Below are 24698 nucleotides of genomic sequence, written 5' to 3' on the forward strand. Positions count from 1 at the left end.
GTGACCCTAAGGACTGGCCACCCTCCCCAAGCAGACCACCACAGGGCGCCCCCTGAGCCACGAGCCGGGGGACTGTGTGAGCTTCACCCACGGGAACAAAGCACCGTGGCGCCAGGGAGCCGTGCGTGCAGCACCGAGCTGATGTCCGCCGGGCCCCAGGAGGAGGCCTCCTGGAGGGGAGCACAGCTGGTGCCCTCCTGAGACCGCAGCCTCACTCACCCGCCACGTCCAAGCCGGGTCTCTGGGTGCCCGTGGGCAGCTCCGCAGCCAGGCTGTCCCCGACGTACTTGTTCTGGGAGTTGAAGCTGCACACGGGGGTGTGACGGGGGACAGGGGGTAACGGCCCTCCGTTCACGATCTCCCCAACTGACACCGTCAGCTTGCTGGTAATAAACACCGACTTCCTGGCCTTGGATAAACCCTCTGGTTCCAGGAACGAGGACCGGTTCAGCTCGACACAGCTACCCAGACCACAAAGAACGCATGGAGAGGCGTTACACAGGCGAGAGGCCGCCCTTCACCTCCTCAGTGCCCTGCAGTCACTGTGTCGCCAGACGGCCACATGGAAATGAGGGGAGGCAGCAAAGGCCCAGCCCACGGCATCCACCACTGCCAGCATTTCCTCCTGACACAGGAGCCACCTGGCCTCACTGTCGGCAGCCCCAGGTGCAGCGACGCTCCCCTACACGCTCCCAGCTCACCCCGTCAGGGAGGGCAGGTCTGCAGGCAGCAGACGGGGCCAGGGCTGAGGAGTCAGAGGAGGACGGGTTCAGGGAAACCCCAGATTCGGACACGACAGGCTACATGTTATGGAGCCATTTTCTGGGATAGGGGCCACAAGTTCCACCACGTTCTCAAAACTCTGACTGCAGCACAGGAGAGGCCCTGGCCTGGCCAGAGAGGCCACCTTCATGGACAGAACAAGGAAGGCCCCAACCTCGACCATCAGGTTCTTGAGTAACCTGGGAAAAGTCAGGAAGAGTCTGAACCCTAACTGCTGACGAACAGCGTGACGTGGGGACATCCCCCGTGGTCGTGAGCCTTGCCTGCTCCCCTGCACCCCAGGCAGTGGAACGTGCCTTCTCCAGGGCCTGGCGCGCAGCCGGCACTTCCCAGCCTTCCCAGAATTAAAAGGGAGAAAAGGAGAGAGGCCCGGCGGTTCGGGCCTCGGTGCTTACCCGTCGGAGACAGCGAGGCCGTGGCAGCTGAGGAAGTCCGTGGCCTCCTCTCCGTCTCTGAAGAGCAGCATGCGTACCACGCCGTCCAGGGGGAAGGTGGTGGAGCGCTGGGTGCTCGCCGTGTACGCCACGTTGAGCGCTCGGAGAGCGTCCTTGCGGATCTGAGAGAATCCGAGTCACTGAGTCGCACAGGGTCAGGCGCTCCGTGACCGCAGGCGACTCAGTCCCTCTGGAAAGCACCCCGGGTCCCAAGCTTAGCACTCATCGGGCCGTCTGCTCAGCAGAATGCCCAGAAACGATGCAAAGCGAACAGTTTCACATACGGAAAAGGCTGGGCCATGAAGGCTTTCTTTATACGAAAAACTAGAAAACCAACCACCCACCAGCAGGGCAGGGAGAGTACACTGTGCATCCTCCACTCAACAGAAAGCTGTACAGCTGCTAAATGTACTGCAGAGATGACGGAATGCCATGGAAAGTGTGTGACATGAAACTGAGGACAAGTCAGAGAGGAAGTTGCTTCACAGCGTCACACTGAGCACTTTAAACACGTGGACCGAGCGAGACACGAAGGCACCGACAGGTTAGTTTGATCCCAGGACTCCGGCGGCCCTGCTCCTCCTCTTCAGTGTAACCAATTCAACCCGGATCTACAGCGTTCCTTCAAGGCTGGCATGCATGTCCATGCTGAGTGCCCAACAGTGAATAGACAAGACCCCTGTCCTCACGTAGCTGACGTGGCAGGAGACACCAACATTGAACAAAATGAACGTACAAAATGCAGTGCGTTTAACGGTGATAGCACGATAGAAAGAACAGCTGAGGACGAGGACAGGGAGTGCTCCGCCGAGAAGGAGGCAGCCAAGCCAGGCCCTGGAGGAGGGGAGCACTGTACACTCTGTGAGCAGAAAGAAGAGCAGGGAGAACAGCAAGTGCAAAGGCCCTGAGGCAGGCGCGTGCTGCAGGCTGGGCGTGCTGGGGGTGGAGCCAGAGAAGACGGGAGAGGAGATGAGGTCCAGGAAACAATGGGCCACTGTGGGCCACTGTTAGTGAAACACTTTGTCTTTCTAAAAAATAACACTTAGATTTCTTTTGAGTTTAAAATTATTAAAATGGGTACAAATGGTCGACTATCACTTGTATTTTATCAACTGCACAGAGTTCCCCAAGCGGCACGTTGTTAGAAATCTTTTCATTTGTTCCAGAATTTCAGTTCTCTTGGAAACTGTTAGATCTGACAATGAGCAAACTTGCCGAAGATCTTGCCTGGGATGTGATGGTGGGTTGAGTCACTGTTTACAGGAGGACTTGTGACCAAAGAAGAAAAATGACCTGGAGTCACAAAACCAGCCAGGCAGTTTCCCGAGAACTCCCAGGCAACCTCCTCCCCACCCAGCGGCCGTCAGGGGCTCCCAGCAAGGATTCCAGGCAGCATTCTCCGGGCATCCCCCCACCCCCACCCCGCCCACCCGCAGCTACAGGACAGCACAGGGGCGTGCTGTGTGAGGTGGGCCTGCAGGCTGCTCTATTATCGTCCCCAAGTGCTTCAGAAGGCGAAGACCTGACTCTGGAAATCTGAGACCAGGAGTTTGCACTCTACACAAATCCTGAGGTAAGAGGCTGGTCTTGCCCCGTCTTTGTAACCCCAGTGCAACAAAGAGCAGGCACTTTAGATATTTACCGAAATGAATTTAGCAACATCAAGCTCACCCCAGAAATGAAGACTGATAACACGAATAAGTTCTAGGTTAGGCGTCTGCGCATGCAGTTGGCTGTTTGGCTTCTCTGTTTCCATGGAAGATGATAGTTCTGAACGCACGTTATCATTCTGAAGAGATTTCTCTCATGTGAACCAGAAGAGTATTTCCCACTGCACAGCCTTTCCGTCGGTGATCAAGTGTGCCAACCCCATAAACAGGTAACAGCAGTATCCCCTCAGGGGCTGCTGCACAAGACTTAGCCCAGGACCCACTGAGCTGCTCCTGTCATAAAGAAGCTCTTAAATGTCACAAGTAGCAACCAGCTTTCGTCAATTCTGCAAGTACAGTGTCAGTACTCACCTGATTAAAGTAACAATGCAGAAGACAAGCATTCAGATAAGAAGCTGATTGGACCAGTTTGAAAAATCGCACAAAATTATTACTGTTCAACGCAGCAAAAGCCTGAACAGCAAATTTCACCTCAGAGGAGTTTCTAACGGCAGAATGGAACTGCTGCACTTCTCTGTTAAGTAAAGGAGATGAAAGGGGTTAGAATTTGATCTTTAATTAGACAAAATTTCCATGAAAATAGATCTGAAAATAAAACAGATTTCAACTATACTGAATAAGAAGGTCTTGATATGGTCACACATGCCAATATGTTCATGGTTTAGCAATGTCAAAGCCACCACTCTTGGGCTGGATTGGTAACAAAGATTTTCTTCAAAAAGATGATGAGGGACTTCCCTGGTGGCACAGTGGTTAAGAATCCGCCTGCCAACACAGGGGACATGGGTTCGAGCCCTGGTCCAGGAGGATCCCACATGCCGCGGAGCAACAAAGCCCATGCGCTACAACTACTAAGCCTGCGCTCTAGAGCCCGTGAGGCAAACTACTGAGCCCACGCGCCACAACTACTGAAGCCTGCGCGCCTAGAGCCTGTGCTCCACAACAAGAGGAGCCACCACAATGAGAAGCCTGCGCACTGCAACGAAGAGTGGCCCCCGCTCGTCGCAACTAGAGAAAGCCCGCGCGCAGCAACAAAGACCCAACACAGCCAAAATAAATAAATTAATTAATTTTTTAAAAAAAGATGAATAATAAATTGAAGCAATAATTTTTTTAAAATTTATTTATTTATGGCTGTGTTGGGACTTAGTTTCTGTGCCAGGGCTTTCTCTAGTTGTGGCAAGCAGGGGCCACTCTTTTTTTTTTTTTTTTTTTTTTTTTTGCAGTACACGGGCCTCTCACTGTTGTGGCCTCTCCCGTTGCGGAGCACAGGCTCCGGACGCGCAGGCTCAGCGGCCATGGCTCACGGGCCCAGCTGCTCCGCGGCACGTGGGATCTTCCCGCACCGGGGCATGAACCCGTGTCCCCTGCATCGGCAGGCGGACTCTCAACCACTGCGCCACCAGGGAAGCCCCAAGGGGCCACTCTTCATCGTGGTGCGCGGGCCTCTCACTATCGTGGCCTCTCTTGTTGTGGAGCACAGGCTCCCGGCGCGCAGGCTCAGTAATTGTGGCTCACAGGCCCAGTTGCTCCGCGGCACGTGGGATCTTCCCAGACCAGGGATCAAACCCGTGTGCCCTACATTGGCAGGCAGATTCTCAACCACTGCGCCACCAGGGAAGCCCTGAAGCAATAATTTAAGAATTGATTATCAAAGAGTTACTTTAATGCCAACTGACTGCCAGCTGTGTTTGAAGATGACATCTAAGAAACAAAGTTTAACTTTGTTTTGTTTATAGATAAACTGATTTGGGGACTTCCCAATGGTCCAGTCGTTAGGAGTCCGTGCTCTCTCTGCTGAGGGCCCGGGTTCCATCCCTGGTCAGGGAACTAAGATCCCACAAGCCGCGCAGTGTGGCCGAAAAAAACCCCAAAAATTAATTATTCAAGAATTACTCAAGATAAGGGACAAATGCCTATCATATACGAAAAGACTACACAGCCATTTTCCCTAACTAGTTTATCTCCAAGGCTTAATTTAAAATCAGTCACACACCTACATACTCTGCAAGCTGAAAAACAGTTTCAGCATAAATAAGGGAAACTTGGGATCCAGTTTACCAACGACAGGAATGGAAGGCTAGTGGACTCTAACCGTATAAATGTCTACAGATAGATCAGGGCAAGGTTTAAAATTCATTCTTAATACCCCACCCTTAGCATTTCTGTTTCACACGATGTTTTCCTCTCCTGTGACTTGGACCTTTGACGAGGTCTGTGTGCACAGATACGAGGAAACACGCTGACAGCTCTGACAGGGGACTCGGAGCCTGCCTGTCCTAGCTCACTCGTCCATTCTGCTCATACAGCAGATTCCTTCCTCGTGCTCTCCCACCGACAAGGAGAGCCTGTCCTCAGAAAGGCCCTGGGCCACTCTGGATGCACTGGTGCCGGCAGGCACCCCCAGCTTCTGCTCCCGGCGGCTCAGCTGCAGGGGCTGCACGGCCGAGCCCAGCTCTCTCACTAAGGTCCCAGAGTTCGACACCAGAGAAAACTCAGGGTTCCCGGCACCGCTAATCCTAAGTGCTCTCTTCCTGGTTAAACCCTGCCTTTCCCTATGGCTTAGGCTGGCTTCTGAACCGGGAAGTTCACCTTAGGATGTCCCCCTTGTTGAGATTGAGCAGAACGTTGTAGCCCTGGAACTCTGCTTCGCTGGCACAGAACACGCCCTTGTTTCTCAGGTCTTGGTACATCTCCTTCAGACTCTGAAGGCACTTGGTCATGTTCTCATTGTTGATCTTGGCATCAAAGGAGGACATGGGCTCCTCACACATGAAATGAGCACAGTGGATGTGAAACCGGGTGCACTTCTCAATCAGAGACACCGTCACTGGGTCACACAGGTGCTGCTGCGTGATGTCCTGGACACGAGTGAGGTGGAAAATTACACATGCACATGTGCTGTACGCGCGCTGTACACACACACGCACACACGCCTTACATACACGTTTCTCGTATACACACAGCTCTCATTAACGTATTCCCACACGTAAGAATCAACTACTAGAAAAATCGTGCTTATTACCTGAATTTCTCAGATTTCAATTTGAAACAAAGCCCACGAAGTACATTTTAAAAGGACTTTGTAATGATTTTAAGTACCAGTGTATTTTTTGTTGCGGATGAAATGTAACTGAGTAAAATGACAAGAACTCTCACTCTCACCCTGGACATCACAAGTGGCTGATACCTTCCGTATGCCCCGCGTGCGGTTCCACACGAAGTCGTACCAGTCCCGCAGGCTTCCCTCCTTCTGGTCCATGATCTGGGTCACCAGGTAGTTCATGGTCCTGCTGAGCACGGCCGAGGGTCGCAGCTCATGCGGCAGGGGCTCCTCCTGGTCTGCTGAGGAGCGGCTGTACTCCTTCACGGCTGCCGCGTGGTCCACCTGAGGGCGGGGAACAGGGGCGAGCGGCTGCGTGACAGGTGCCAGGCCAGCCTCCCAGCTGCTGTGCCTGAAAATGGGGAAAATCACACACACACGCTTCAATAAGGTCAATACTACAGAATACAATTTTATGACGTAAAATTTCTCTTTGCAGGTAACAATTAAAATTCAAAGACAAGATAGAGAAACTTGTTTCTGGCAAACATGACAAGAAGTGGAGACAAGAGGCTATCACATCAACACACGGAGGAATTTTAGTGAAGACACGGCCGCTTGGCTCCAAGCACAGAGGTGTGACAGGTAAAGGACGCTGAAGATTCTAAAAGGTCTCAGCCGCGCCCAAACACCAGGTTACGCCGACACGGACCAGAAACGGAGCCGGCAGTGAGGAGGGCGAGGGGGGGCAGGGGGGCAGCAGGGCCTGGGGAAGGCCCTCACGAGTCTGGAGCTGCACCTTCCACCTGCAGGAAGAGGCTGAAGAGGTGCAGCTGAGGGTGGAGCCGAGACGCCCGTAAGCCCAGGCCTTGGCACCGGCTGGGAGCTGTCATCACCGTCTCCTGGGGCAGGAGCGCTGGGCCTTCGCCTTGACAACTGCTGCCTAGCTGGGGACCCTGAGTCGGGCGAAGGCAGCTGTGTGAAACCAGCGGCCGGAAAAGGAGCAGAAGCCCACAAGCAAAATTAACAGAGAGCAAAAGAATCTAACTAAAATGGTGCAGATTTCTGGGGAAACAACTGGGAACGTGCACTGACACATATTCAGGAACCTTAAGAAAGGTCACACATCTGATACAGCACTTCATGCGTAGAATCCGTCAGAAGGAAGGAAGCTGAATACCTTAGAGGCATCACACACAGCATGCCCAACAGAATTCTTAGTAACACTGAAAAATCAGAAACAGCCTAGTGATTGCAAAATGGGGAGTCTGGACAGAGCTACATAATCAAATACTATGCCTACATTCAAAACTTTGAATGCTTATAAAGAGTTGACCATAACAAAAGAAAATGCTCATAATAAAATGTTAAGTGAAAAAGATTCATGCAAAGTCATACCCAGAGCATCATTTCAAACGCACAAAATATAAACATAAAAAAGGACAGGAATAAAACTGTGAAAACATGGGAAAATTTTTTTTTTAATTTATGAAACAAATCTCTATTTCTTCAGGGAACCATATGGTCCAGTCACCTTACGCAAGACTGCTTCCTACCCACCTCACAAGGCAGACAATGGAACACGACTGTTCACAGCACATCCCCACTGCCCTCTAGAAAAGTAAACACCAGCCCAAATATGGACAGAAAGGACCAGTGCAGCCTTCCCTCCCCTGCACACGCCCCTCCACCCCAGTGAGTAGTACGGACAGCAGCCTGGCGAGCACCCTGGGGGCGTGGTGCTCTACCTGGTCAGTGCCTGGGACCACTTCAAACACACTAAGCTGGCTCCGGGTCTCCCGCATGTATCGCTCCTTCTCGGGACACATATCCGGGCACGTCCCAACAAAAGTCCTCGCTTTGTCCAGGTCGGTCCTTTTCACCCGAGCTGAAGGCATCAAGGAAAAAGTAAGAATGCACCACACAGTTGCCAGGAAGCCAGAGAAGTGCACTTTCATAATGATAAAAGGAGAAATAAAAATAAACATCAAACTACAAGGGAAAAGAAAGAAATTTTAAAAACACTGGGCCTTAGAGAAAGGAAAGCACAGCCTGCCATACCAGGTGACAGGCCATCAAGGCCCATGAAGACCCTCCAGGGCTTCTGCCCTTTCCAGATGGGTCTCCAATAATCATAGACCTTCAGGGCACTCTTGGGGGGTGGGGGGTGCACACATGGGTGTTTATGGCTCCTATAATGACCTCAATGACACACAATCATGCTCCAGTACTTTTGTTAAAAGGATCAATTTGTTAAATGAAAATATTCAAAATTTGCCGGTATTCTAAAACTCTCAGTATTTCATCATGTTTTTAGTATAACAGGAATCACATAATGGAAGTTAGCTGGGTTCTGACCTATGATGAACCACTATGATGACCCACAGAATTAAATAGCTAACAAAAGTATCTTTTAGGGCTTCCCTGGTAGCGCAGTAGTTGAGAGTCCGCCTGCTGATGCAGGGGACGCGGGTTCGTGCCCCAGTCCGGGAAGATCCCACATGATCCCAGCCCACGGCTGGGCCCGTGAGCCATGGCCGCTGAGCCTGTGCGTCCAGAGCCTGTGCTCTGCAGCGGGAGAGGCCACAACAGGGAGAGGCCCACGTACCACCAAAAAAAAAAGTATCTTTTAAATGAAATGGAATGCAACAACCTAAACTTTAAAACATTCACATCTTATTTTTATTTTTTAAAATTCCAATATCTAGTAATAATTTTCTTTTTGGAATACAAAAATCACATGTCAATGACAACAATGTATAATGGCAGGTTTTATTACCGTGTTAAGGAGACACTGTGATTATTCCATTACAGCTTCTCCACAGAGGAAAATCCTACAGGTTAAACTTACTTTTGAAAAACCTTTGCAAAGAAGGGTACATGTGCTGTTTTATTTTTGGTCACTGCGCATATTGCTTAGTGTTAATAGGACACTTGCTTTCTGAGTAGGTTTTAAATACATTCGCGTGGTTCAACATTCCAAAGGTGTAACAATGTCCAAGATGGGACGCGCCCCCGCCCTTGCTCCCCTGTCCTGACCATCAGCGTGAGCGATCCTTTCTCACCTCCATGACTTTTACACACACATAAGCAAGTACGCTTACCTATATACGGACACACACACACTTTCCCCTTTCCTGTACACGACTGGTAGACATTTCCCCCACACCCTGCTTTTTCCACTTCACAGTAAATACTGATCATTTTTCCATAAAGAAACCCCAGTCTTCTTTCAGGCTATTTAGAATCCCACCGTATGGACAGTCAGTTTCCAACCTCTGTCATCACAAACCACCTTGTGAGTGAATCACACGCACGTGGGGTAGTTTGTGGGACGCACTCCTGGAGGTGGAATTCTGGGTCAAAGGCGCAAGTGTCCCCAAGCCTGAAGACACTGCCAACTTGTCTCCCCCGCAGCAGCCCGCCCAAGGAGGCAGCGCCGGGGCCCGATGGGGAGATGCCGCCCTAGCGGCTGTGGTTTGCATCTCTCAATCTCTTGATGCTGTGTGATGGGCCAAGAGCATCTGCATCTTTCCATTTCTATTTTCCATGTTTAAGAGCCAACTCTTTTTTTTTTTTTCGGCCACACCGAGCAGCTTGTGGGATCTTAGTTCCCCAACCCGGGATTGAACCCAGGCCCTCGGCAGTGAAAGCAGCGAATCCTAACCACTGGACCACCAGGGAAGTTCCAAGAGCTCTTGACACTTCCTTTTCTGAACCTCTCAGACCTTACTCGTTTTTCTACTGGATTTGGTCTTTTTATACTTAACTCTACAGGACTTTCTGTATCTGGGAAATCAGCCCTTTGTCTGTGATGAGCTACAGATTTTTCCCCTGGATTGACATCTTTTGTAGTTTTGTGGTGATTTCTGTTAAATAGGAAGGTTTTATTTTTTTCATGTGTGCTTTCTCAATGTCTAAAAACTGCCCTTTTAAATTATTTAATCTAGCGTGGATCAATGGTTTGTTGGCTTTCTTCCGAAAATAAAATTACATTACAAACACATCTGCACTATCTCCATGTCTACATTCACTGCCTCAGGAGACTAGAAAGCAACAGAGATCATACGTGCAGACTCAACGGCAGTGGCGCCCACAGACAGAGGTCACCCCTGCCCTCATGGCTCCCGAGAAGCCTGCCTCAGCAGAGACGCAGCCCCGTACCTTGCCGCATGACTCTGTCTCTCTGGTCAAGCAGGCGGTACTTCTCCTCAGATGTCTCAGCCACAGTACCTATCAGGGCACTGAGAGACGACACACACGGCCCAAGACCCTCGGAGCCCTCGGCGCCCTCGTCAAACGGGTCTCCCTCAAACTGAGGGGGCTTCAGAAGACTCGGCTTCTTCACTGGAGAGCTACAAGGAAGATGACACGCTGAGAACTGTGTGTCCATCAGGCATTCGGATCATTTCCACATCCGAGCACTTCCCTTATCCTCCAAGATACCCTGCTCCTCTACAGCTGGGAAGCCCAGCGCTGTAGAGAGGCGGCCTTGACGACACCGGCGACACCCATACTGCGCGTGATTTGTGTTCTTCAAAAGTGAGATGCGCCCGTTTAAAGAGCTGAAATGAAGTATCTGTAGACTTTATCTCAAAGAAATGAAACTAAGAGTGGAACAAAAGAACGTTTTAACACCACGAGGAAATACCACGCCTACACGTTTTCATACACAGCTCCCCTTCAGTAGAAGGATGTACTAAAAAGAACTGGGAGTTCTCTGCCAGCTTCCCCATGTTCTAGCTGGCTTTCAACATTCCATGAACTTGAATGTCAAAGAAGATGTAAGGAAAGGAAAAAACAAAAGCAAATCTACAACTAAACTGTTGACTGCAAAACGTGAGGAAAACTATACATTGACCAAAATATGTGAAGAAGGATTGAACAGAAGCAGGCCTGATGTGAAAAGGAAAGTGAGGTCACACAGGAGTCTGGGGCCACGAGCGCAGGGGAGGGAGGGAGGGAGGAGCCTTTGGGAACGGAGATTCCACGCACACAGGGAGGTCCCTGAAGTGCACACCGAGTGCCAGACCTGGCCTGAGAGCTGCGCACACGGCTGCACAGTTAAAACGTTGCTAGAAGCGATTATTACGAACACGTGGTTTACAGGCAATTAGACGTTTTAAGGGGAACAGTGACTGCCTATATATGTATACACTGGACGGACTGCACGACAGTAGCTGCGTGGGCTGTGGGACTGAGGGAGGTGGGGGCCGGGCCTTTTCAGGGCTGCCTGCCTCGTCCCCTTCCGCAGGCCCTCTTCTCATCCTTCAGCCCCTACTTAGGTGTCAGCATATCACCCACTTCCCTTCCACGCCGTCATGATGGCTATGAAATCCCTCCTGTTTAGTGACAGTAGAAGTCACAGAAACCACTTGCCCTGTAAAACACAGGCATTCGGAAGGACCAGCCACACCTTTTATTCAGGCTGCTGGCTGCAGCCCTGGCCACGGGCTTGCCAAGAGGGGAGTGCTGAAAGGGTGTGTCCTCGGTGCCCGGGCCAGCTTCAACATCACCTGGCTGTTTCTCCTTGAGGGAAAAGGGTTTCTTGTTGGGACCTGAGGACACAAAGGTCAGAACAGAGTTTATGATATCACGAGTCACTCAACACTGCACTTTACTTTTTCTTGAAAAAGTAATATTGTAATTGTGACAGGATGTTACAGAGGATCCCAAGGAAATATTACAAGGCAGCCCCACCCCACCCCCACGCCACTCAAAGCTTGAAGGCCTTGCACACAAAGCAGCAGAGACTGTGCAAAGATCAACTGAAAACTCACTTGTTTTTTTCTTGTGCCAGAAGATGGACATATCCTTATGCAAACCTTTCCCCTTCTTCCTAGCCAGGGCTGCAGATGCCTGGAAAACAGTCCACAACACAAAGTACAAGGACATCAGGAGGCCAAAGGAAATGAAGCTCTCAAATGCAATTAGCAGAATTCCATACAGCGGAGCTACACCTCTGCCAGCCACATGTTCTGACCACACCATCTGCCTTCAGCCCTGGCAGCCACAGCCCTCACCTACCCTGCCTGTCTCACAAGCATGTATTTGCCATTCTCCTTTTCGAAATTAATCACTTTACTGTGATAGAACCCATAAACTTGGCCTTACTGGCATTTGGTGAGATGAGTCTCACCAGCTGGCTTCCTGCACAGGAACAGAAAGACTGCCAAATCACTTAAACCCAAAAGGAAGCTGCAGAATGACACCCACGGTGTACAATTTATCATAAAATATACATACACAAAACCAACTATGTGTTAGTATACCTATAGATGTACCTACTAAAAGTTTAGGAAAACACTCACCACGCTAGATAATGGCGCTTGCTCTAACAGGAGAGATGGGGGTGATGAAGGACCTCAACTTTCCAGTATCAATGAACTGCTTACGGTGACAATATATTTATATATTTTATTTTTATGTAATTTTTTAGGGTTCAGCTAGAAGAAAAAGCACATTGCAATAGCTAGAAAATAACTTTAAAAAAATGAGGATTGCTGTATGACCCAGCAATTCCACTCCTAAGCATATACCCAACAGAACTGAAAGCAGGGTCTTGAAGAGATATTTGCACAACATATTCACAGTGGCATTATCAGCAATACACAAAAGATAGAAACAACCCATGTCCGTGGACAGATGAATAGATAAACAAAATGTGGTAACACCCACACAACGGAATAAAGGAATGAAATACAACCACACGAGTGAACCTTGAAGACATTATGCTGGCTGAAATAAGCCAGACACAAAAGGACAGATATTACATGATTCCACTGATCTGAAGTATCTAGAACAGGCAAATTCATAGAGCTAGAAAGTAGATGAGAGGTCACCAGGGACTGGGGGAAGGAAGGAATGGGGAGTTAGTGCTTAATGGTTACAGAGTTTCTGTTTGAGAGGATGAAAAAGTTCTGGAACTAGATAATGTAATGGCTGTATAACACTGTGAACGTAATTAATGCTGCTAAATTGAAAAAAAAAATCAACAGAAGGGAATAAAATGGCAAAACCCCTAAAACTGCACATGTTTTGGCACAGAACTTCCACTCTCAGGAATTTAAACAAAGGATATATTCAGAAATGTATGCACAAAAATGTCCACAAACAGAAAGTTAGCCAAATAGGTAAACAGGATAGAATGCCATGTAGCACTTAACAACCCCATTCTCATCTCCACTGTTCATGGATTTGAGAAGCTACTAAAGATGACCACACGAAGAGGTTACCAATCGGTACATGTGCTTGTGATCCCATTTGTGTAAAAACGATGTGACTACATATTTACAAAGACGTTTACCATAATCTTCATGGTTGATATCTTAAGAGGATAGAACTATGGGTGATTTTGTGCCCCGTGCCATAGGACTTTCTGGGTTTCTTCCCGATGCTGACAGATAATACTTCTATCATTTAAAAAAATATGAAAACATGCTTTCTAAATTTTTATAGAACGTAATTTTTCCCCACAAGAATACTCAGAATAACAAAATATATAAAGCTACATAATGTGAGCAGCTCATGTAAGTATACATCCTACAACCAATGTGTTATGCATATATGTGCATATACATAAATTTAAAGTCAAGGTATATAAACGATTAACAGCAGTTCTCTCTGGAGGATGGGATTACAAGAAGATTTAACCTTTTCTGTATTGCTCTGAATGTTTACAGTGATCATGTACTATGACCACATAAAACAAAATCAAAAACAACACAAGAAAACAAGTTTGAAAAAGTGCTGTGTGGTTACCCGGACACTCCCACGTGCTTTAGAGAAATCTGACCTCGCGGGAATCATTCACCCAGCATTTCTGAACACTGCATCCAGTGCGGACTGCAAGCTTTTCATAAATGACTCAAATTTATGAAATAAAGAGTGCTATTCCAGTCTCTCTAAGTTAAGACATTAGAGTACTTTTCTAAATTCTAGCAAGCAAATAACTGACAGGTTTTTAAAAACAGGTTTTAAAGTGCCAAAGCTCACTCTAACTTTGTCGGAGTACTCACATGATCAAAAAAATACAGCACTGCAAGCTTTTTGCTGCGCTTGGTACAGATGCGCTGCACTTTAGCAATTTTGCCAAAGTGCTTCTCCAGAGTGGTTCTGTCATTGAGATAGTCAGGGATGTTCTTGCACTGGATCGCTGTGACTTCAGCAGGAGACAAGCCCCCAAGACTGTCTGTGCTCTCACTTCTTTTACTCTGACGGCCAGGAGTTCCTCTTAGAGAATCTAGGGGATCAGAGAACAGGCACAGAAATGTATCAGATGCAATGTTTCCAAACAATAGGAGGCATTAACCAGGTAAGAGCAAAGGAAATTTTCATGGATGTAAGACCTGCTCTGAGATCCTATGGTATGTTAGGATCCCTAGTTTACAGGGGGTTTACTACGAAATTCAAACTAACACCCAGGGAAATTTACCAAGAACTTGTCAGCAGAATTTACTGTATTTTGTACATTTTTAGAGCGCACCTTCTTTTTTATCTCTACTTTCAGTTTCTTCCTCTTTATTCACACCTGGAAGCCGGGAAGGTGCCAGGACAGACGGACTGCCTCCTGGGACGGCCAAGTGGTCATTTTCCCCAGACTCGGCACAGCCAGTTTCCTTTTTAGATTCCTTGTTGCCCAGACGACCTACTTCTTTATTGCTTTTGAAGACATCCTGTATTGTCCGACCAAACAAAGTACCTCCCCGGGGTCGATTCAAGCGGACGGGTCGTTTATCTGGAGGATGATCGCCCCTCAACAGAGGGTCCAAATCTTCTGCTGCATCATGACCGTGCCTCCTTGGGGACCGATCCTGGTCCTCCTTCCTTTTCAATCCTTTCATGAGGCTGGGAAGTGGCTCCATTTGGGAAACAGCTTCTTTGCATCCTTGTCTGACACCTGTTTTGCTAACTGGGAAGGGTTCACCCAAGGACCCTGAAGAAGATATGGGGAAGCTAGTAAAGCCACTATTAGAACTTCCAAATAGTGATTTTGGGCCTCTCTTCTCTTCCTCCACATTTTGACTTGACAAAGCAGAAGTAAAGGCAGATGATGATGAATTATTATTACCTGGTTTTGAAAAGGTAAAATTTGAATTGGTGGCTGAACTACTTGTCACCTGAGAAAAACAAAATGGGGCCAGTCCCCCAGGTCCACTACTGACTGGGTGGGAAAATGTAAAAAATCCAGAAGTAATTTGGTTCTGAGTTTTCGCTGGCTCGGATTCAGTCCCCAATATTGGTCTGAACACTGAATTTTCCAGAGGTTTAAAGCTAAATTCTGTTTTCCCAAAACCAGAGCTTGCTATTTCTCCAGTCTCTGGTCCAAAAGTAGAAGTACTTGGGAATGCTCCAAGGTTGGGTGACTTAAAACTAAATCCTGGGTTTCCAGGCACAGATGAACTTGAAGGCCCAGAGGTAGCTACAAAGGCCGGAATGTGTTCAAGTCCAGAAAAGAGTCCAACATTTGAGGTTTGGGAGAATCCTAATGTTTGCACTGAAGAAGAAGGACTTTGTCCAGAAGATGCTGGAAAGCTGGACACCTGTGAAAATCCTGAGCTCTTCCCAGATAACGTATTGTTTTGTCCAAAAAGAGAGGGCTGACCAAACCGAAATGGTGGCTTAGCTTGAAACGTCCCTATGGAAGTACTGGAAGATGGTGGAAAAGCACTAGGCTGCTGCCCACTGAACGGATTAGCTGGATTCATCTTCTGATCCAATTATTGGAAAGTAATAAATACTACGTGCAGAAAAGTAGTCCCCTTCCTCAAACGATCTGTTCAGCTAGAGAGCTCCCCCTCATCTTCACAATAAGCTGAAAGACAAAAATTCAGACCATCACAGCTATGTAGCGCTGGAAGATTAAGAAAAGAATTTTTAATCACGTGTCAGGTAAAGCAAAGGGCTAAGTATTCTTATTTTCTGAGAGCCAACTGGTGGGGTTGTTTTATTTTGGTTTGGTTTTGAGTGCGGGGTAGAAGTTGGTACAAATAAATTACTTTGTTACGGAGCTTTAAAGCGTGATCGTTTAAAACTAAAAACAAAAATTCAAAACATCTTACTGAATCGGTAAATTCACGGAAAACCTCAAATAGCAATATGAAAATACATGCCGTTACTCTTTTCAACTTAAAGACAGGAGGTTTCTGACGTGTTTCAATCTCGACAGCCAGAGAATTAGAATGCAACACTGTTAAAACATTAGTGTTTCAGTGTTTCCTCCCGTCTAATTTTTCTCCCAGTAACCAGAGCACCAAATACTCTTTCTAGACAAAGAAATAATTTGCGTTTTTACAAGCGAGCGATTACTCCCAGGAGCTGGCTTGAAGAACAAAAGTGCTCACGCAGAGAGGCTGCCCCACCCCAGACCGCCGAGGGACAGGGGCACCGGTACAGCGCAATCCAAACCTCGGGCGGCGCGGTGGGTGGCCCCGCACACGCTGTGTTCCCCCCCGCACCCGCTGTGCTCCCCCCGCCGCGCCCGCAGTGTCCTCCCGGCGACCCTGGCCCCGCGCCCCTGGCGCCCCCTCCGTTACCAACACGGGCGCGGCGGCGGGAAAGGGGGAGACCTCCGCCCGCCCGAGCTCCGCGCCGCGCTCACCGTCCGGCTCAGAGACGCCGCCTCCCGCCGTCCCAAGGCCCCTTGGCGCCAGGCTGGAGCCGCACGCAAAGACCGAGACAGCCAAACTCACCGCTTCACTGCGCGCGGCGCGCAGAAAGCTATGCGGCCCCACTTCCGGTCCGTCCCGCGCCTGGGCCCCGACGCGCTCGGGTTCCGCTTTCTGGTCGGGCGGCGGCAGCGGAGCTTCCGGTAAGCGGCGTCCAGGCCCGGGCCCGCCAGTTTCCGCCCGGTAAGTTCCTCCTCCCCAAAGAGGGGCGGCGGGCGTCCCCGGAGCCGACGGGGCGCGCTACCCGCCCCGCCCCCACTGTGCACCCCTTCACCGTTGGGCCCTTTCTCCCCGCCGCCCCGGTTTCCTAGGGGATGTTGTCGTCTGTCTGGCGCGCCTGACTCCACGGCCTGTTCACGTCCTTCCGTGTTATGGCTTCATTATGGTGAAAGGCACATTCCATGATGTTTTTCAACGAATTCCACCAAACAAGATGAATTGAGTGTGTGTGCGCGGGTGTTTCTACAGAACTTAGGAGGGTTTTCTGATTTGTCTGCCTTTTATAGGGCGCGGTGGGTCCGGCCGCGATGAGCTTGGTTGTCAGGAACCTGCAGCGGGCGGTGCCCCTGAGGCGGGCGCGGCTCCGCGAGAAGGTGCAGGCGGTGCGGAGAGCCCTGGGGGTGCAGAGGTTTGACCTGGGGATCGTCTGTGTCGACAACAGAAAGATTCAGCAGATTAATAGGATGTACAGAGACAAAAATACCCCAACAGATGTGCTTTCCTTTCCATTTCACGAGGTAAAAGCTGTTTTCCTTTTCCTGTCTGGCCTAACTTCCTCAGTAAATCCCTGTTAATTATACCACAGACATGATTTTAAGTTTTACTTTGAAAAATTTCAAATACACACAAAAGCAGAGAGTACCGTGTGACCATCCCCTATTGATCAGATCCTATCGCTGGGCCGCCTGACCCCACGTTATGTATCAGTGAATTAATGAGAAAGTGCTTCTGCAGTTTTAAGTGTGACTCAATAATGCATGTGTATAGATTGAAAACTTTTAAATAACTCTGAGAATAAAAGGACGGAATTGGGTGAATATTTTAAACAAATATGTGATATCTATCAGGTCACTACCTATGTTATGTGAATGATCGATCCGAGGCTCCCCACACTGTTTGGAACAGCATAAATTGAGGCGGCCCTTTTGGAAGGCAATCTGGCAGTTTACTTGAAGTAGATCTTGATTACTGTTTAATCCACTAGTGTCACACCTAAGGAAATAAGTGGAAAGAAAATAAAACGTTCAATGTGTAATATAAAAATGTATTAAAGTATCCACTCATCATTTTCCCTGATAGGAAGTAAAAATATTAACACCCTAAATATCACGCCATAGGTGACTGGCTTAGTGTGAACAGGCCTCAACTGAATGTACTGGTCTTTACGGTCTCTATGTGGGAAAATGAGAAAGATTATTTGTTTAGGACAAAACAACAACTGGAAAAAACAGAAATGTAAGCGTGTATCAATGTGGTGATTCAGCTCCATAGAAGTTAGGGAGCTGGGTGGCTGTGCCTTAGGAAGGATGCAAGAAATGGAAGGTTCATTTGACAGGGTGGGAACATCTTCAGTCAGTCGTGTGTAGTGTCTCTGCCACAGTTCCCGACTTGTCTGCCTTGGGACTAGTGACACAGGGTCTCTCGGGGTGAAATCTGTAGGCCTGTGATCGGTTAGTGTTCTGAGGTCATGTTCTCCAAATGTGTGTTTCCTCATTTTCAGAATCTGAAAGCAGGCGAAATTCCCCAGCCTGATTTTCCAGATGACTATAATTTAGGAGACATTTTCCTGGGAGTGGAGTATATCTTCCAGCACTGCAAAGAAAATGAAGATTACTATGACATCCTGACTGTAAGTGCTGAAATGACAGATCCTGATTGCAAAGCAAAGGCTGATGTCCTCCATCCAGGCCGTGAGAAGAGGTGGAGGCGACACGGGCGTACACACCATCGTCCTCATGTAGGACAGAGGTTACTGGGGGAGACCCACAGGCAGGGGCAGCACCCTCTCACCATCCCTCAGAGAGGAGAGCCTGGGCCATGGGGTCTGCGTGCCCCATGGCACCATTGGGTGAGGGGAGAGGACAGGGAGCATCTATGTGTATAACTGAGGAGAGGGAGCCCCCAAAGTGGCCTTGTTCTTAGCTTTACCTCTGGAGATCAGCAGGCTGTGTTTAGCCAGCTCAGACCTGCTGCATGAGCTTCTTACTGAACTGCCCAAAGCAGGCAGGATTCTGGCCTCCAGGACCTTCAGATCTGTCCTCAGCTTGATGCCACGAAGGGTGGAGGGAGTGTTCTGAAAAGTGGTGTGTGAGTGAGTCGTGTTTTAACATTCCTGTGGATTCAGTGGAGGTGTTTTCCTTTGGCTGAACAGCCACACCCTGAATTATCATCTTTGGGGAGCCTAGTGCTTCCTAGGCTTGAAGCAGAGCTTAGAGCTTCCCAGCGAGATGCCCTGTGTTCAGGCGTCAGGGTGCTGCCAGGAGGAGGGTGTGCTTTCTCCCTGGGAGTTGGGGCAACTGCAGCATAGACAGGACTAGTCAGCACAGGTCTCAGCTCTGGGATCTCTGTGGCCAGCAGCTGTGCACCCCTGGGGGCTCTGGGCTGGGGGGCAGTTGTGGACCTCTTCCACTCCCCCACACCTCCTGAGGATTCTCTTACCCCCAGCAGAGGGGCAGCCCACACTCCTAGGGCCCTCAGCCCCCAGCACAGGGCCAGGCCAAGCCACTGTCCTCCCAGCTGGTGCCCAGCTGCACGCTGGCACCTTCTAACAGCCCGGGGTACCTTTCCCCTTCCCCTGCCCTGGGCCTCCATGTGTCCACAGCTACCCACCCACCTGCCCCTTCCCCACCCCAGCCCCGAGGAGATCCTGATCTTCACATCCTGCCACAGGGGCCAGGCCCACTGCCGCTTCCCAAACCCCACCCCTGTGACCTGCCACCTGCCCACAGCCCTGCCTGGGCCCAGAGAAAGTGTCCTAACCTCCCACCAGGCATCCACCGAGCTCTCCCTGACGACCTCCCCCTCCCCCTCCCCCTCCCCCTCCCCCTCCCCCTCCCCCTCCCCCTCCTCCCTGGCTCATGGCTTGGTCCTGACCACCCCCTGAGGCAGCTTCTTAATGTTCTGACAGGTGACTGCCACCCACGGGCTCTGTCACCTGCTGGGCTTCACACACAGCACGGAGGCCGAGTGGCAGAAGGTAGGACCATCCCCTGTCCCCAGCACACACACAGGGGCGCTGCAGCGCGAGGCCCCAGGAACCGGGGCTGCACCATCTTCCCCTTGCGGTCAAGTATGAAAACCAAATGGAGAAATGCACTGAAATAAGAAACTTATAATGCCTGCTTTATAAAAAAGACAGTGTTTGTCTTAAATATTGGACTCTCTAAATGCTGTTAACTGCATTATTTATTCACTGTTGAAAGAAAGGTCTGAGGAGAGACACTACATTCCATAAGTTCTATAAAATTCAAATGGCTTGAAGTTAAAAAAACCTTTACAAGAGACATTGTGATGGTATTTGTCAATGGAAACAGGATTTAGAGCGTGCAGGTGTCTGATCCCGACCTGTCAGGTAAAGTTCTGTGGCAGTTTGTTTCCTGGAAGGCTGCCAGCGTTTACTGTCTCTGAAGGTCTGTGTTGGTAGATGCACCGTATTGTGTTTTATTAACTCGAATTATATTCATAATCAAACGCGTTCCCTGAACAGCTTAGAAGAAAGCATTCTTTCCTTAACAAGGTAGTGTCCGGGCCGTGGGCCTCTCCCCGGCTTTCCTAGGCTGCTGGATCCACACCGGCCACACCCTGGCTCCGCCTCGCCTCCCCCCCACCCCACCCCCGCCCTGCTGCGGCTGCCTGGCTCCCCTTTTCAGCCCCACTGCTTCCCACACACCTGCAGCATCTCAGGAAAGCCTCCAGCGCGCTTCCACCGGCCTGCCCTTTCCCCAGGGGGCCGTCCTCACACACACCCTCCGGTGCTTTCAGGGCCCAGCCACCCAGTCCGGCCCCTTCTCCTGCGACCCAGGCAGGCAATCCTCTTCATACACGAGACCACCACCTCAGCACCTGGCCCTGGCCCTGGCCCCAGCCCCCTGCTGGTTGCAGGGTTCACACGCCACCGCCACGCCTTGGGCTGTGTGGGAGGCCCCAGGCCTCGGGGAGGGAGCCCCAGGGCCCGCAGAGGTTGGGCCAATCTGGAGCTGTTCCCACCCCCTCTCTTTCAGATGTACCAGAAGGAGAAGCAGGTTCTCGAGGAGCTGAGCAGGTACACAGGGACCAGGCTTCAGCCCCTGAGCAGGGGCCTCTTCTGACCAAAGTGCCACAGTGTGGGGGAAAAGTGGGTCTCCCTGGGCCCCTGGGATCAGGGCCCCCCACGCTGAGGTCCCTGTTGGCCACTGCTGTCCTGTGGGGCTGCACAAGTGCCAGCCCCAGCAGGCGCTGAATCCCACAAGTGGAACTTGCCTCTTAAAACACGAGAGAAATTTCCACTCATTTCTTTGTTCAGGACACAGTAGGTGTGTTATTTTCAGTGTTGTAAATAAAATAGTTCCAAGTGCTCAGGATGCAGAGGTGGGGCGTGTCAACAGCCTCCTCCCTGGGGCTCTGCCTTTGACAAAGAGGCATCTCCCACGTCTGCACCCCTTCAGGACAAATCAAGCAGCCCAGGTGGGCCTGCCCCCACTTCCCGTTGGAATCCTGCTGGATTCCGTCCTGTCCAGCTCTCAGGAGCACTGGGGCCTGGAGCCTTTGCTTGGTGCCTCTGCAAGGTGAGGAACAAGGCTGACCCTCGAGGTGGCCGCAGGGCCAGGCCTACCGCCTGCAGGGCACCCTCAGCACGCCTCCTGCCATCACCCACCCCTACCCATCGGTCCAGGTCAGGCAGTTGCTCACAGACTGTGCTCGAGTCCTTTGCCGTGGCCCTGACATGGCAGAGCTCCGACTGCCACGTCCCATCCTCCTGTAGGAAAGCCTCCCTCCTGTCGGTATGTCCTGCCGTGTGAATATGAAAATAAGGCCAGGAATTTACCCCAGAGCTTTATCCAGAGCTGTGCACAAGCTTCAGGCATCACGGGTGGGAGCAGATCTGGAAGGGGCGGGCGCCGAGTCAACGCGGGGCGTCCAAGCACTGACCACAGTGCCACAGACCCTCCAAGGAGCTCTGAACTGGTCATGGCGACGAAACACAGCCTCTCGGAGACCCTGAAACCCCAAGTACTGTGATTCTAAGAATTTGGTTTCTCCCATAAATCGATTTCAGAAACATGAAAACGTGTTTCCCACTGGATTTGTGTTCTGAGCCTGGACTTTCCCTGGCTCTCGGGGACACGGGCCCTGTCATGTTCCTGAATCATTGGCCACATGACCTATTTGTCGTCAGTTAAGCTCATTCTCAGTTTAAAGTCTAACATGGCAAAGACCAAAGATAACCCCACAAAGCTCTCCCCAGGCCTTTTCAAGGGACCGAAGGGGTCCTGAGACCCACTGGTCCTATCAGCGAGTGTTTGGGGGTCTCCACCTGCTATTAGAGCTGACCCTGCAGAACCTCTGGTCATGTCCAGAACACAGGCAGGTTTTCTCCTGGGTACGGGCCTGAGCAGAATTGCTGGTATCTGGAGGTGGGAGGTCCAGCTTTATAGGCTGATGCCTGTGAGTGTTTCCCCAGGGCTGGATGGTTTGTCCCCACCAGCAGCCCGTAGTAGTGGCCCCCAGGTCCTGCTGCCTGGTGTCAGGTACCAAGCAACCTGCGTGTGCCCTGACCCTCTGCTTGGATGGTGTCCACATGTGCACCGTGGCCATCCTGTGTCTCTCTTGTCACCAGTGACCCTCTCCATTGGTGTCCCCTCCACCAGAAGGGTGACTGGTCAGGTCTTATTGCCCATTTTCTACTGGTTTTTCTTTTTTCTTATTAATTCTAGGGTGTTTTTATATATGGTTGAAAACATGCCTTGAATTTTAGTACAGAATACGAGCAAGTGTCCTTCTGACCTGAATCTGAGAGAAGGCCACCCCACGGTCTGTCAGCAGCTGTGCCGGCTGCTGGCTGCGTGGCCTCTTGGTTCTATATCGTTCCACTGGTCATTCCTGCCCACCCCACCCAGGCATGTGCTGTCACGTCCCAGGGCTTCCTGCAAACCCAGCATTGCCAGAGCAGAGCTCCTGCTCTGGGTGTCGCTGGCATCCCCAGCCCTTTACTGTCCTAGGTGTGTCGTAGATTCAGCTCCCAGGGCCATGATGCCGTGGAGGTGCCGTGCCAGGTCCGCAGGCCACTGAGCACGCGCAGTGCCTCTCGCTTCGTGTCCTCAACATCTTGCCGAGGGGACCCCCGTCAGGGTGCCGGGCACAGCTGGTGAAGGGAAGTTTTCCCACGACACTTGCCACTAACTGCCAGGAGGCAGTGCAGACCCCACAAGTGGAGGGCTCAGGCCCACGAGACTGTCCCCTGCTCCAGACCAGGGGACCCACTGTCCACCGTCACCAGAAATCAGGGTTTCCCACAACCCCCGCCTCTGGTTCGGTAATTTGCTAGAATGGTCCACAGAACTCAGGGAAACACTGGTTTCTTACGAGAGACACAGATGGAGGCGTCCATAGGGTGACATCTGGGAGTTTATGTCCCCGTGGAGCTGGGGTGCCCCCCCCAGATGTGTTCACCAGCCCCATCTTCTAGGGGTTCTGTGGAGGCTCTGTTAGGGTGGCAGGGCTTGATTAAATCGCTGGCCTCTGGTTATTGCCTCAGCCTCCGGCCCGTCTCCCCTCCCTGAGGTTGGGGGTGGGGCCTAAGTTCCAACCTCTCATCGGGGTTGGCTCCTCAGCGACCGGCGCCCCAGTCACCTGGTTAGCACTGTCGCAGGAATCACAAAGGTTTTATGAGCTCTGTGCCAGGAACCAGGACAAAACCAGATAGATATGTCGTCTTATGCTGTGGTGTCACGCCACGCCACCACCGTACTCCCGGCACCCGGACCCCAGGACCCACCTCCCTGGCAGCCCCACCCTCACTCCCAGGGCCAGCTTCCCCAGGTTGGCACGCCTCGGGGTGCTTTCCCCCACGAGGCCCTCCTCAGCAGTGACCGCCCCTCCTGCAGGCCCCCCAGTGGTTGCCTTGCCGGGCTTCCGCTGGCACTGGACTCTCCCGGACTCAGGAACGTGTTTCTTTCATCCCGGTTGACCCAGCAAGGCCAGGTGTGCGGTCATAGGAAACACGTATGTTGGTCTCTGCCCCTGGCTCCTGACGTGGGGCACCTCGTAAATTCCCAAGTGACAGGAGCATCAGGAGCCCCTTTTGTCCCAATGAGGTGACTCTGGGTGGCTCCTGTGTGGGGGCCGGTCGCCAGGAAGACCGAGCCAGGATGAGAACCTTGGAGCTTACGGTGCCGCCCCGCGCCCCTGCTCCAGAGTAGGGAGGGGACTAGAGATGGAGTTAGCCGTGGGTCAGGCCTCCACGCAGTCCCCACAGCATAAGGCTCGGGGGGCCGGGTCGGCAGACACAGCCACATGCCAGGAGGGGACGCACCCCGCTCCACGGGGACACAGGTGGCAACCGGGATTTGTGACTGGTGTCTGAAGTGAGGACAGTCCTGTGGGACTGAGCCCTTACCTGTGGGATCCAACACCATCTCCGGGTGGGTGGTGTCAGAACTGGACTGAACTGTAGGACACCCATGCAGGGGTCACAGAGGACTGCTTGATGTGGGGAAAGCCCACACATTTGGTGACGGAAGTGAAATGTTCTGTGTGAAAGTATAGGAGACTCACAGGTGAGAAAGACACAGGAGGGAAAAGCGGGGTTCTCCCGACTTGGGAGGTAAACAAAACACTTTTTCCAATTTACCAGACCATCCAAAGATATGAACTTCTGTCAAATCTCTTCCCTCTATTGAATTAATAATTACGTTGAGAAATAAAACCAAAGGGAAAAGCCATGTTAGAAAACGTCAAACGGAATGGGAATTCCCTGGTGCCCATTCCCCGCCTCCCACCCCCCGCCCTCCAGGCCGCAGTGCTGGGGGAGAAAGAAGGAAAGAAAACATCAACATGAAAATAAGGAAATCGGCTCAGACGTTTAACTGCACATTTAACAAGACACGGCCGACTGTCGAGAAGA

At 50.9% G+C, this 24698-nt stretch overlaps 2 protein-coding genes and 1 long non-coding RNA gene across 10 annotated transcripts in view; 2 read left to right on the plus strand and 1 right to left on the minus strand.

Moving 5' to 3' along the window:
• LOC136794297 (uncharacterized) overlaps positions 1–9929 on the plus strand; it is a 32535-nt gene extending 22606 nt beyond the window's left edge. Inside the window, exons 3-4 of one of the 2 annotated variants that reach the window (XR_010840889.1) lie at positions 6430–6575; positions 9527–9929. This is a non-coding gene — a long non-coding RNA (uncharacterized lncRNA). Of the gene's footprint in view, positions 1–6429; positions 7304–9526 lie in introns of those variants that run through there. The other variant, XR_010840888.1, reaches the window with a different exon arrangement.
• MCM3AP (minichromosome maintenance complex component 3 associated protein) overlaps positions 1–17151 on the minus strand; it is a 43788-nt gene extending 26637 nt beyond the window's left edge. The window contains exons 1-12 of one of the 3 annotated variants that reach the window (XM_059065553.2): positions 16622–17151; positions 14416–15744; positions 13949–14172; positions 11711–11789; positions 11347–11488; positions 10095–10285; positions 7679–7818; positions 6078–6275; positions 5480–5748; positions 3239–3401; positions 1179–1339; positions 220–461 (exon numbers count right to left, since the gene is read on the minus strand). In XM_059065553.2, the coding sequence (XP_058921536.1) occupies positions 220–461; positions 1179–1339; positions 3239–3401; positions 5480–5748; positions 6078–6275; positions 7679–7818; positions 10095–10285; positions 11347–11488; positions 11711–11789; positions 13949–14172; positions 14416–15637 (3031 nt within the window). In that variant the 5' untranslated portion in view covers positions 15638–15744; positions 16622–17151. Of the gene's footprint in view, positions 1–219; positions 462–1178; positions 1340–3238; positions 3402–5479; positions 5749–6077; positions 6276–7678; positions 7819–10094; positions 10286–11346; positions 11489–11710; positions 11790–13948; positions 14173–14415; positions 15745–16465 lie in introns of all 3 variants that reach the window. The other 2 variants (XM_059065554.2, XM_059065555.2) reach the window with 2 other exon arrangements.
• On the plus strand, positions 16290–21862 carry YBEY (ybeY metalloendoribonuclease). Of its 5 annotated transcripts, XM_059065562.2 has the most exons (5): positions 16293–16780; positions 17104–17334; positions 18318–18446; positions 19725–19793; positions 20818–21862. In XM_059065562.2, exons 2-5 carry the CDS (start codon positions 17125–17127, stop codon positions 20902–20904), a joined length of 495 nt encoding a protein of 164 aa, XP_058921545.1. In that variant the 5' UTR covers positions 16293–16780; positions 17104–17124; the 3' UTR covers positions 20905–21862. The 5 variants fall into 5 exon arrangements, with proteins under 5 accessions (XP_066891399.1, XP_058921545.1, XP_066891397.1 ...); XM_067035298.1 differs by lacking the exon at positions 19725–19793 and having other exon boundaries at positions 16290–16780; XM_067035296.1 differs by lacking the exon at positions 20818–21862 and having other exon boundaries at positions 16547–16780; positions 19725–19972.
• The last annotated feature ends 2836 nt before the right edge of the window (positions 21863–24698 follow it).

Source organism: Kogia breviceps, chromosome 5 (assembly GCF_026419965.1).
Source record: "Kogia breviceps isolate mKogBre1 chromosome 5, mKogBre1 haplotype 1, whole genome shotgun sequence".
Lineage (NCBI taxonomy): Eukaryota > Metazoa > Chordata > Mammalia > Artiodactyla > Physeteridae > Kogia > Kogia breviceps.